The sequence below is a fragment of the Chroicocephalus ridibundus genome, unplaced genomic scaffold, assembly GCF_963924245.1.
Source record: "Chroicocephalus ridibundus unplaced genomic scaffold, bChrRid1.1 SCAFFOLD_835, whole genome shotgun sequence".
NCBI classification, from domain to species: domain Eukaryota; kingdom Metazoa; phylum Chordata; class Aves; order Charadriiformes; family Laridae; genus Chroicocephalus; species Chroicocephalus ridibundus.
The window spans coordinates 1-11,029 of NW_026961765.1; the positions used below are offsets into that span (position 1 = coordinate 1).

An 11,029-nucleotide genomic window follows, 5' to 3' on the forward strand; every position below is an offset into this window, starting at 1 on the left:
CGGGGCGCTAACCCCGCCCTACCGCGGCGGGACCAATAGAAATCGCGGAGCCCCGAGGAGGGCGGGGTCTGCGGAGGAGAGGACCCGTCGTCCCCCGCGGCAGGCCCCACCCCCTATGCAAATCAGAGCGTGACTATTGGCCCGCCCTGACGAGCTCGGGCCACGCCCCCTATTGCCGCGCCCGCTCTCACCACGTGCTTCCCCAGCCAGCTCCCATTGGCTGGCGGAGAGGGCCGGGCCGCTGATGGGCGAACCCTTCCGCAATGGGAGGCGGGGCGGGCGTAAGGGGGCGGGGCGTAGCGGTCAGCTGACCGGGACGGCGCCATGGTGAGACGGAGGATGGCGCTGGGATGGAGAAACCGGGACCGGGGGGTTGGGGGGGGGGGGGACGGGACGGGACCGGGGGCACGGGGCTGACGGGTCCCCCCGCGCCCCCAGACCACGGCGCTGACCCAGGGCTGGAGCGGATCCCGGACCAGCTGGGCTACCTGGTCATCAGCGACGGGGCCGTGCTGGCGGTGAGCGAGGGGGGGCGGCGGGCGGAGGGCACCGGATTCCGGGGCGGGTGGGAGGGGGTATGCGGGTACCGGGGAAGGGACACGGCGGGGTCGGTGAAAGGGGTGCCCGGATACCGGGGAAGGGGAGAGGCACCGGGGGGGGGGGGGCGGGACGCCGGGTTCGGGGCCGGGGGGGGGGGGGGAAGAGGTTACCGGGTACCGGGAGGGGGGGGGGGGGAGGGGACACCAGACTCGGGGCGGGGGGGGGGGAAGAGGTACCTGGACCCCGGGGGGGGGGTAAAGTGGACACCGGGGTCGGGGGGGGGGTAAAGAGGTACCGGGATATTGGGGGGGGGGGGGGGGGGGGGCAGCCGCCCGGGTCCCGCTGACGGTGTTTCCCGCCCCCCCCGCCCTCCCGGCAGTCGTCGGGTGACCTGGAGAACGATGAGCAGACGGCCGCCATCCTCTCGGAGCTGGTGGCCACGGCCTGCGGGCTGCGGCTCCAGCGTGGCCACGACCCCCCCTTCAAACGCCTCTCAGGTGAGCGCGGGCTGGCCCTGACCCCCCCCCCCAGAACCCCACCCCCCCGCCACCCCCCAGGGTCCAGACGGTGTCCCCACGCCGTCCCCACGCCGGTGGCCCGGTAGTCCCGCAGGTGGCCGTGACTGCGGTCTCCTTTGGGGGGGGGCGGGGGGTGTCCCCGCTGTCCCCCGGGCGGCCGCCACCGTCCCCAGGGTGGTGGCCCCGCCGTCCCGGGTGCTCTCCCCCCACTCCCTGTCCCCGGGGGTGGCGATGGGGGTAGGGGGGGGGTGTGGGGGGGGTGTGGGGGGGGTTTGTCCCCATCCCCCCCCCCCCTCCGGCGGTGTCCCCGTCCCCGCGCTCACCCCGTCCCCGCAGTGGTGTTCGGGGAACATTCCCTCCTCGTCACCGTCTCGGGGCAGAAGCTCTTCGTGGTGAAGCGGCAGAACCACGTCCAGGAGCCCGTCGCCGTCTGAGGCGCGTCCCCCGCTGTCCCCAAGCCGGGGGGGGGGGACACGGACGACGGGGGGGGGACACGACGGCGACACCGCCCCCCTCATCCCCACTGTGTCCCCAGGGCCTTGGCGGCAGCGGCGGACGGGGGGGGCGGGGGGGGGACTGGCTCCCGTGTCCCCGTCGCCTCGGGGACCGCAGGGACGCGAAGGATCGGGCCCCGCGGCCACGCGCTGTCCCCCGCGGTGTCACCCCCCGTGTCCCCACCCCCACCCCGTCCCTCTATCGAGGCAATAAATTCTGTCTCGGTCGCCCCCCGTTTGACATCGTTTTGGGGGGGGGGGGGGGGGGGTGAAATGGGGCCCCGCGACACCCCGTGTCACCCCCGTGTCCCCCCCCCGTCGGTGACAGAGGCGTCCCCCCCGCGTCCAGGCCAGCGCTTTATTGGCACGCGCCGACGGTCGGCGACAAATAAATAAGGGGGGGGGGGGGGGGTTGGTGGCACGGAGTCGTCCCCGTCCCCAGTGTGGGGGGGGGCGAGGGGGGGGTGGGGGCGACGGAGGGCGGGGGGGGGGGTTGGCCGTGGGCTCGACCCCCTGGGGACGGGTCCCAGAGCGTGTGTGTTGTGTGTCCCCCCCCCCAACATCGTGTCCCCGCGTCCTGGTCCTTTGTGACCCCCCCCCCGGCGCCTCGAGCAGCCAAACCGGAGGCACCGGGGGGGGGCGGGGGGGGGTGTCAACAGCGCTGGGACCAGCCACGGGACGTCGCGTGTGTGTGTGTGTCCCCCCCCCGAGGCTGGGGACGGAGCCCTGTCCCCATGGGGGGGGTGTGTGTGCGCGTCCCCCCCCCGCCACGGCACGTTCCAGTCGGGTCCCGGTGAAGCAGCAGGTTCATCCCCACCTCCCCCCCCCCCCCCCCCAACCCAGGGGGGGTGCGGGGACACGTCCTCCCCCCCTCCCCACCCCCCCAAAAGCTTGCCCCCCCCCCCCCCCCGGGCGCGGTGCGGGGGAGGGGGTTTGCGTGTCCCCGTCACTTGACGGGCTCCACGACCAGCACCTTGCACTCCCGCTTGGCGATCTTGTCCAGGGACAGCACCGTCTTCTCGGGGGGCAGGTAGAGGGGACGCCCCACGGGGGACCCCACCGGGGGGGTGATGGCCCGGCGCTCCATCACGCTGCCCGACCTGGGGCGGGGGGGGGGGGACACGGGGGACGGTCGGGGGGGGCTGCCCCACGTCCCCCGGTGGCTGGCTGCGCCTTAACCCCATCCCTGTGGGGCTGGCTGTCCCCTCCCCACATCCCTGCGGGGCTGGCTGTCGTCCCCGTGGGGCTAGCTGTCCCTTACCCCCGTCCCCATGGGGCTAGCTGTCATCCCCATGGGGCTACCTGTTGCTTAACCCCATCCCCATGGGGCTAGCTGTCGTCCCCGTGGGGCTAGCTGTCGTCCCCGTGGGGCTAGCTGTCCATTACCCCCGTCCCCGTGGGGCTAGCTGTCATCCCCGTGGGGCTAGCTGTCCCTTATCCCCGTCCCCGTGGGGCTAGCTGTCCCCTCCCCACATCCCTGTGGGGCTGGCTGTCGTCCCCGTGGGGCTAGCTGTCCCTTACCCCCGTCCCCGTGGGGCTAGCTGTCATCCCCGTGGGGCTAGCTGTCGCTTAACCCCATCCCCGTGGGGCTAGCTGTCATCCCCGTGGGGCTAGCTGTCCCTTATCCCCGTCCCCGTGGGGCTAGCTGTCGTCCCTGTGGGGCTAGCTGTCCCTTACCCCCGTCCGGCTAGCTGTCGTCCCCGTGGGGCTAGCTGTCCCTTACCCCCGTCCCCGTGGGGCTAGCTGTCCCTTATCCCCGTCCCCGTGGGGCTAGCTGTCGTCCCTGTGGGGCTAGCTGTCCCTTACCCCCGTCCGGCTAGCTGTCATCCCCGTGGGGCTAGCTGTCGCTTAACCCCATCCCCGTGGGGCTAGCTGTCATCCCCGTGGGGCTAGCTGTCCCTTACCCCCGTCCCTGTGGGGCTAGCTGTCGTCCCCGTGGGGCTGGCCGTCCCCTCCCCGCATCCCCCCCCAGAGCCATCTCTGGGTGTCCCCCCCCGAGTCTCCTCCCTGTCCCCATCGTCCCCATGGCCCCAGTTGTGTCCCGTCCCCACCCCACCCCAGTCGTCCCCCCCCCCCCCCCAGGACACCCCCCTTTCTGGTGTCACCCCCAAACCCCCCTCCCAGCGCCGTGGCCGCCTCGTCCCTTCCTCCGACCCCGTCCCACGCGCCTCCCTCCGCCGGGTCCCCGCCGTCGTCCCCCCCCCGGCCCCGGTGGGCCCCGGTACCTCATGAGGTGGCTGCGGGACGGCTGCTGGTGGGAGAAGGACTGGGACCGGCCCAGCCCCGCCTGGTGCCGCTCCACCAGGTCCCTGACGGCCGGGCTACTGGGGCTACTCTTGCGCGAGACGGGCCGAGCCTCGGGGGGGGGGTTGGCCACGCTGGCCGTGAACTGCAGCTTCAGCTTCATGTGCTGGGACAGCTGGGGAGGGGGGACACGGGGAGGTGACGCCGACGGCGGGACGGCGGGTCCCCTGCCGGGGTTGGCAGCGGGGGGGGGGGGGGCCGGTGGCCTCACCTCGAAGAGGCCGGCCCGCAGCGCCTGGAAGGCCACGCGGATGGTGAGGGCGCTGCCCTTGCGGGAGTAGCCCAGGTTGTTGAGCGGCGTGTGGCAGACGATGGCGTCCAGGGCCGCCTGCGTGGCGCGGCGTTCCTCCCCGGAGAGCTTCTTCCCTGCGGGGGGGGGAACGGCCACGGGATTCCTTAAGCCCCCCAACTCGCCCCCGGGCCGTTTCCAGAGCCCTCCCGGCTACCAAACCGCCCCCGTCCCCTCCCCGCTGTCCCCACCGGCCGTGGCGGTCTCGGGGGTCCAGACGAGGCGGACGGCCAGAAAGTCCTGGAGGTCGTTGAGCAGCGTGTAGGTGACGGTGAAGCGCTGCCGGGCCCGCACCGGCGACTCGCAGGCGGCCGTCATGACGAAGCGCGGCCGCTCCAGGCGGATGCTCGGCAGCCTGAGGACGGACGGATGGACGGCGGGACGCGGCGTTAGCGAGGCGGGGTGGAGCCCCTGCGTCCCCCTCCTTGGCGTGGGGGCGGGGGACCGGCGTGTCCCCCCCGGCTCGGGGACGGGGCGGGGGGCGGCTCCCACCTGTAGTGCGTGTAGATGCTGCTGGTGAAGGGCAGTTTCGGCGTCGACCACTGGATCACGGCCACCAGCGGGACCTCCAAGCCCTGGGCGGGGGGGGGAGCACAAGGGACAACGGGTCAGAGATGTCGCCGTCGCCCCCGCTCCCAGCGAGGACGGTCCCCAACGTGTGTCCCCCCCCCTCCCCGAAGCTTCCCGGTAAGGACAAAGACCCCGGGGCCCACCGAGAAGGACAAGGACGGCCGCCCCGTGTCCCAGCCAGGGCGGCCTCCGCCGCCCCCCGGGGGAGGACGAGGATGCCAAGGGCAAGGACGGGGTCCCCCGGGCCACCGAGGGGGACGGTGGCCCCCTCATCCCGGCCCAGAAACAACCCCCCACACACGCCGCCCCCCATGAGGACGGTCCCTGCCCGGCGCGTCCCCCGGCGTCTCCTCGCCCCTGTCCCCGCAGCGGTCGTCCCCCCCACAGCCCTGGGGGGTGCGTGTAGGGGGGTTTGTGTCCCCCGCGGTGTCCCCTCACCTCCTTGGCGTCCTCGGGGGGCCTCTCGGGCGCCTGGAGCTGGAAGAGGAAGTTGTGCTCCTCGAGGGCGCTGAGGGCGCAGGGAGAAGCCGAGCCGGCCCCGGCCACGCGGCAGAAGGCGCCCACCGGCACCTCGCCCGAGTGGTGGCTGCGGGACGGACGGGGCGCGGGGACAGTTCAGCGACACGGCGGGGACGTGGCGGCCGGGGCGGGGGGGCTGAGGGGGACGGACGGACGGAGTCCCCGGCGTCCCGGCACTCACCAGACGTCATCGACCAGCAGCACGGAGCCGTCGGGCATGACGGGCAAGTAACTGGCGTTGAAGTTGGGCAGGATCCGCACGTCCCACAGCGAGATCTCCTCCTGCGACCAGCCGTTGAGCACTGCGGGGGGGGGGGACGTCGGGGGGACGACGGGGACGCCAATGCGAGCCCGACCGACCCGGGTCACATCATCCTCCCCTGCCCCACGTCCTCCGCTCTGTCGCGGCCGCCCCACAGACGACGCCTCTGGGACTCCTGTCCCCATGACGGACGCCCCTGGGACCCTTCTCAGCCACCCGTCCCCTCTGTCCCCATCCCAGCCACCCCTGTCCCCATCCCAGCCACCCCTGTCCCCCCTGTCCCCATTCCAGACACCCCTGGGACCCTTCTCAGCCACCCCTGGGACCCCTGTCCCCATCCCAAACACCCCCGCCCCCATGACAGCCACCCTTGGGATCTTTCTCAGCCACCCCTGTCCCCATCCCAGACACCCCTGAGACCCCTGTCCTCATCCCAGACACCCCTGTCCCCATGACAGACACCCCTGAGACCTTTCTCAGCCACCCCTGGGACCCCTGTCCCCATCCCAGACACCCCTGGGACCCCTGTCCCCATCCCAGACACCCCTGGGACCCCTGTGCCCGTCCCAGCCACCCCTTGTCCCCATGACAGACACCCCTGGGACCCTTGTCTCCATCCCAGCCACTCCTGGGACCTTTCTCGGCCACCCCTGTCCCCATGACAGACACCCCTGGGACCCTTCTCAGCCACCCACTGGGACCCCTGTCCCCATCCCAGCCACCCCTGTCCCCATCACAGACACCCCTGGGACCCCTGTCCCCATCCCAAACACCCCCGTCCCCATGACAGCCACCCCTGGGACCTTTCTCGGCCACCCCTGTCCTCATCCCAGACACCTCTGTCCCCCCTGTGCCTGTCCCAGACACTCCTTGTCCCCATGACAGACACCCCTGGGACCCTTGTCTCCATCCCAGCCACTCCTGGGACCTTTCTCAGCCACCCCTGTCCCCCCTGTCCCCATCCCAGACACCCCTGTCCCCATGACAGACACCCCTGGGACCCTTGTCTCCATCCCAGCCACTCCTGGGACCTTTCTCAGCCACCCCTGTCCCCCCTGTCCCCATCCCAGACACCCCTGTCCCCATGACAGACACCCCGGGACCTTTCTCAGCCACCCCTGTCCCCCCCGTCCCCATGACAGACACCCCTGGGTCCCTTCTCAGCCACCCACTGGGACCCCTGTCCCCATCCCAAACACCCCTGTCCCCATCCCAGACACCCCTGGGACCCCTGTCCCCATCCCAGCCACCCCTGTCTCCATCACAGCCACCCCTGGGACCCCTGTCCCCATCCCAAACACCCCCGTCCCCATGACAGACACCCCTGGGACCCCTGTCCCCATCACAGACACCCCTGGGACCTTTCTCGGCCACCCCTGTCCCCCCTGTCCCCATCCCAGACACCCCCGGGACCCCCGTCCCAGCCACCCCCGTCCCCGCGAGGGCCCCCCACCTTTGAGCACGGTGAGGTACTTCCCGGAGACGGTGAGCTGGCGGCATCGCACCACGGGCGGGGGCAGCACCGTCAGCAGGGTGCTCACTGCGGGGACGCCGCAATCAGGGGACGCGGGGACGCCGCGGAGGGAGAGGGGGGGACGCCACGGAGGGAGGGAGAGAGAAGGGGGACGTGGGGAGGGAGAGGGGGGACGCCACGGAGGGAGAGGGGGGACACAGGGAGGGGGACGCCGCGGAGGGAGGGAGAGGGGGGACACCACGGAGGGAGGGAGAGAGAGGGGGGACGCGGGGAGGGAGGGAGAGGGGGGACGCCGCGGAGGGAGGGAGAGGGGGGGACGCGGAAAGGGGGACACGGGGAGGGAAAGGGGGACGCAGGGAGGGAGAGGGGGGATGCCGCAGAGGGAGAGGGGGGACACGGAAAGGGGGACGCGGAGAGGGGGACGCAGGGAGGAAGAGGGGGGACGGGGAGGGAGACGCTGCGGAGGGAGAGGGGGGACACGGAGAGGGAGAGGGGGGACACGGAGGGAGGGAGAGGGGGGACACGGAGGGAGGGAGAGGGGGGACACGGAGGGAGGGAGAGGGGGGACACGGAGGGAGGGAGAGGGGGGACACGGAGGGAGGGAGAGGGGGACACAGAAAGGGGGATGCGGAGAGGGAGAGGGGGACGCAGGGAGGGAGAGGGAGACGCGGAGAGGGAGGGGGGACGCGGAGAGGGAGAGGGGGGACACGGAGAGGGAGAGGGGGGACACGGAGAGGGAGAGGGGGGACGCGGGGACGCCCCTACCCTGCGCCTTGAAGGCCCCCTGCTCCTGGCGGAAGACGTGGGCGGGCGCCCGGCTCTGCAGCAGGTTCAGGTACCCGCCGCCCTCCTGCAGCTCGGGGGGCTCCGTGTCCCTTTTCCACACCGTCACCACGATCTGGGGACGGCAAAGACCCCTCTGTCCCCACGGCTCCCCCCCCGTCCCCGTCCCCCACGCGGCTTCGTGGACCCGGAGACGGGGGGGGAGCGGGGCTGGATCTCCGTGCCGGCTTCGCTGTCCCCCACCGTCCGTCCCCGTCCCCCCCCCCCCCGGGACGGTGTCCCCTCCCGCTCTCGAGGTCCCCACGTCGCCCTCCCCAAAATCCCCACGGCTGCGCCCTGCCCCGTGTCCCCGGCCAGCGGCGTCCATCCCCCCCCCCCACCCCAGAACCGTCTCCCATCCCACGCTCTCCCCCCTGGTGCTGGCTCCCGTCCGATGTCCCCCCCACGCTGTCCCCGAGGTCCCCTCCCGTGTCCCCGATATCCCCCATACTGTCCCCGATGTCCCCCCCCCACTGTCCCCGAGGTCCCCTCCCATGTCTCTGAGGTGTCCCCCCCGCTGTCCCCCGCTCCGCTGTCCCCGAGGTCCCCTCCCATGTCCCCGAGGTGTCCCCCCCGCTGTCCCCGAGGTCCCCTCCCGTGTCCCCGAGGTCCCCCCCACTGTCCCCAAGGTCCCCTCCCATGTCCCCGCTGTCCCCCCCCCGCTGTCCCTGAGGTCCCCTCCTGTGTCCCCGATGTCCCCCCCCCGCTGTCCCCGAGGTCCCCTCCCGTGTCCCCGAGGTCCCCCCCCCGCTGTCCTCGATGTCCCCCCCCCCCGCTGTCCCCGAGGTCCCCTCCCGTGTCCCCAAGGTCCCCCCCCCGCTGTCCCCAAGGTCCCCTCCCATGTCTCTGAGGTGTCCCCCCCGCTGTCCCCACCCCCACTGTCCCCGAGGTCCCCTCCCGTGTCCCCGAGGTCCCCCCCCCCGCTGTCCCCGAGGTCCCCTCCCGTGTCCCCGATGTCCCCCCCCCGCTGTCCCTAAGGTCCCCTCCCGTGTCCCCGCTGTCCCCCCCCCCGCTGTCCCTAAGGTCCCCTCCCGTGTCCCCGAGGTCCCCCCCACGCTGTCCCGGAGGTCCCCTCCCGTGTCCCCGATGTCCCCCCCACTGTCCCCGATGTCCCGTCCCCCTGCTGTCCCCGAGGTCCCGTCCCTCTGCTGTCCCCGAGGTCCCCTCCCGTGTCCCCGAGGTCCCCTCCCGTGTCTCTGAGGTGTTCCCCCCACTGTCCCCGAGGTCCCCCCCACTGTCCCCGCTGTCCCCGCTGTCCCCTCCCGGGTCCCCGAGGTCCCCCCCCCCCGCTGTCCCCCCCCGTCCCTCACCTTGGCCTTGACGGTGCCGGGCGGCAGCTTGTCCAGGGAGATGGTGAGGGGGAAGATGACCTCGTCCGTGGACACGATGGGATCCTCCACCGGTATCTGGGGACGCAGCGGGGCCCGGTGCCACGGTGACCCTGGGCCACGTCCGTGTCCCCCCCCCGTCCCCCGCCCCGCCCCCTCCTTGTCCCCACGGTCCCCCCGTCCCCCCCCCCGTCCCCGTCACTCACCCCGGCGGCGGGGCGGCCCGGGGGGCCCTGGCTGTGCGTCAGCAGGGCCCGGCAGTCCCGGAAGACGGTGGGTTCCGGCGAGGCCCCGCTCCCGGTGCCGTCGCCGGTGGCGTCCGCCTCTCCGTCGCCGTCCCGGTCCCCGCCGGTCTCTGTGGCGCCTGGGCTGACGCTGGCCAAAGCGGCCAGCGAGGCGGCCAGCTCGGCCCAAGGCGGCCGGCCCGGCCCGGTGCCGCCGCCGCTACCGGGACGGCAGCGGAGCACCAGGAGGAACCTCACGGTCTCGCCCAGGTAGAGGTGGTTACGGCGGGGCAGAGCCCGGTACCGGCCCGGTTCCCCCGACAGCAGCTCCCGGGCCGCGAAAGGCACCGCCGGGAAATACATGAAGTAATCGCACTGCGACTCCATGGGTACCGGCACCGGCGGGGCGACCTAAGGACCGGGAGAACCGGGGAGAACCCGGAGAGGGGGGAGGCCGGGCCGGACGTGCCCGGAGGGTCTCCCGGAGGGTCTCCCGGAGGGTCTCCCGGAGGTGCCGGGAGCGGAGCCGGGCCGGGCCGGGGGGGCTCCCGGGAGCGGGGCCGGGGCCGGCTCCGCGCGGCGCTACCGGAGCCACCGGGCGCTGCCGGGAGGAGCGTGCGCAGAGCGCGGGACCGAGCGCCGAACGGCAGGCAGGGCCGGGCAGCCGAGCGCCGAGCGCATCGATGCCGCACGCGGATCGCTCCTCCTCCCCCCTCCCCCGGAGGGGCGGGACTTCCTCCTCGCGACACCCCCCCACACCCCTCCCCGCCGAGTGATTGACGGCAATCGCACCCAACCAGAGGTCCGATTGCCGTCTTTATTGCCATAGTTACCACAAAGCGAGCCTTGATGAAGGAGGGGGCCCAGGGGGCGGGGCCTCTTCTCCGGTGGGTGGGGCCTGGTCTCCCCCCCCCCCGGTGGGCGGAGCCTGCTCGCCACGGGGGCGGGGTCTGTCCCGGGGCGGGGCCTGGGCCCCCCAGGGGGTGTGGCCTTGAGCCCAGGGGGCGGGGCCTGATCCCAGCGGGGCGATGGCCCATTGCTCGGCCCAGGTAAACTGAGGCACGGAGCTGTAGCATGGGGGGGGGGGGGCTGATCCCCACAGGGTTTGGGGGGGGCCCATTGCCCAGCCCAGGTAAACTGAGGCACGAAGCTGTAGCATGGGGGGGGGGGCTGATCCCCACAGGGTGTGGGGGGGGCCCATTGCCCAGCCCAGGTAAACTGAGGCACGGAGCTGTACCACGGGGGGGGGGGGGGCTGATCCTCACGGCGGGGGGGCCATTACCCAGCCCAGGTAAACTGAGGCACGAAGCTGTAGCATGGGGGGGGGGGGGCTGATCCCCACAGGGTGTGGGGGGAACCCATTGCCCAGCCCAGGTAAACTGAGGCACGGAGCTGTACCACGGGGGGGGGGGGGGGCCATTACCCAGCCCAGGTAAACTGAGGCACAGAGCTGTACCGTTGTACTGTGGCGGGGGGAGGTGGGGGGGGACGGACCCTGATCCCTATTAGACTGCGGGGGGGGGGGGGGGGCAGCATTGCCCACAGCAGGTAAACTGAGGCACAAAGTGGTTCCGCTGGAGGGGGGAGGGAACACCCCGATCCCCCTCCCCCTCAGGGTTAGGGGGCGCCATTGCCCAAGCCCAGCCCGGCCCGGGTAAACTGAGGCACGGCTGCTGTCGGACACC

General features: G+C 73.0%; 2 protein-coding genes across 2 annotated transcripts; one reads left to right on the forward strand and one right to left on the reverse strand.

Annotated features, from left to right (window-relative positions):
• Positions 1–206: 206 nt before the first annotated feature.
• LAMTOR4 (late endosomal/lysosomal adaptor, MAPK and MTOR activator 4) lies at positions 207–1,774 on the forward strand (the record flags this gene model as incomplete). The annotated part of the gene is made up of 4 exons (XM_063322224.1): positions 207–281; positions 439–518; positions 920–1,037; positions 1,395–1,774. Coding segments are annotated over 4 exons (371 nt in total), but the record flags the coding sequence as incomplete, so codon positions are not given.
• A 198-nt stretch (positions 1,775–1,972) lies between these two features.
• On the reverse strand, positions 1,973–10,016 carry TRAPPC14 (trafficking protein particle complex subunit 14). Its single transcript, XM_063322225.1, has 11 exons — positions 9,327–10,016; positions 9,103–9,198; positions 7,736–7,868; positions 6,950–7,036; positions 5,416–5,536; positions 5,154–5,301; positions 4,638–4,720; positions 4,337–4,500; positions 4,068–4,222; positions 3,778–3,971; positions 1,973–2,652 (listed from the first exon to the last, which is right to left on the reverse strand). The coding sequence occupies exons 1-11, from the start codon at positions 9,729–9,731 to the stop codon at positions 2,499–2,501; spliced, it is 1,740 nt and encodes a 579-aa protein (XP_063178295.1). The 5' UTR covers positions 9,732–10,016; the 3' UTR covers positions 1,973–2,498.
• Positions 10,017–11,029: the final 1,013 nt, after the last annotated feature.

Bases quoted from the DNA above. Each gene is read 5' to 3' on its own strand.
- TRAPPC14 (XM_063322225.1), bottom strand. From the start codon at position 9,731: ATGGAGTCGCAGTGCGATTACTTCATGTATTTCCCGGCGGTGCCTTTC. The intron at 7,869-9,102 runs GTGAGGGACGGG...TGCCGTCCCCAG, and splicing joins CCGGCACCGTCAAGGCCAAG to ATCGTGGTGACGGTGTGGAA. The intron at 5,302-5,415 runs GTGAGTGCCGGG...TCCGTCCCGCAG, and splicing joins CTGCTGGTCGATGACGTCTG to CCACCACTCGGGCGAGGTGC.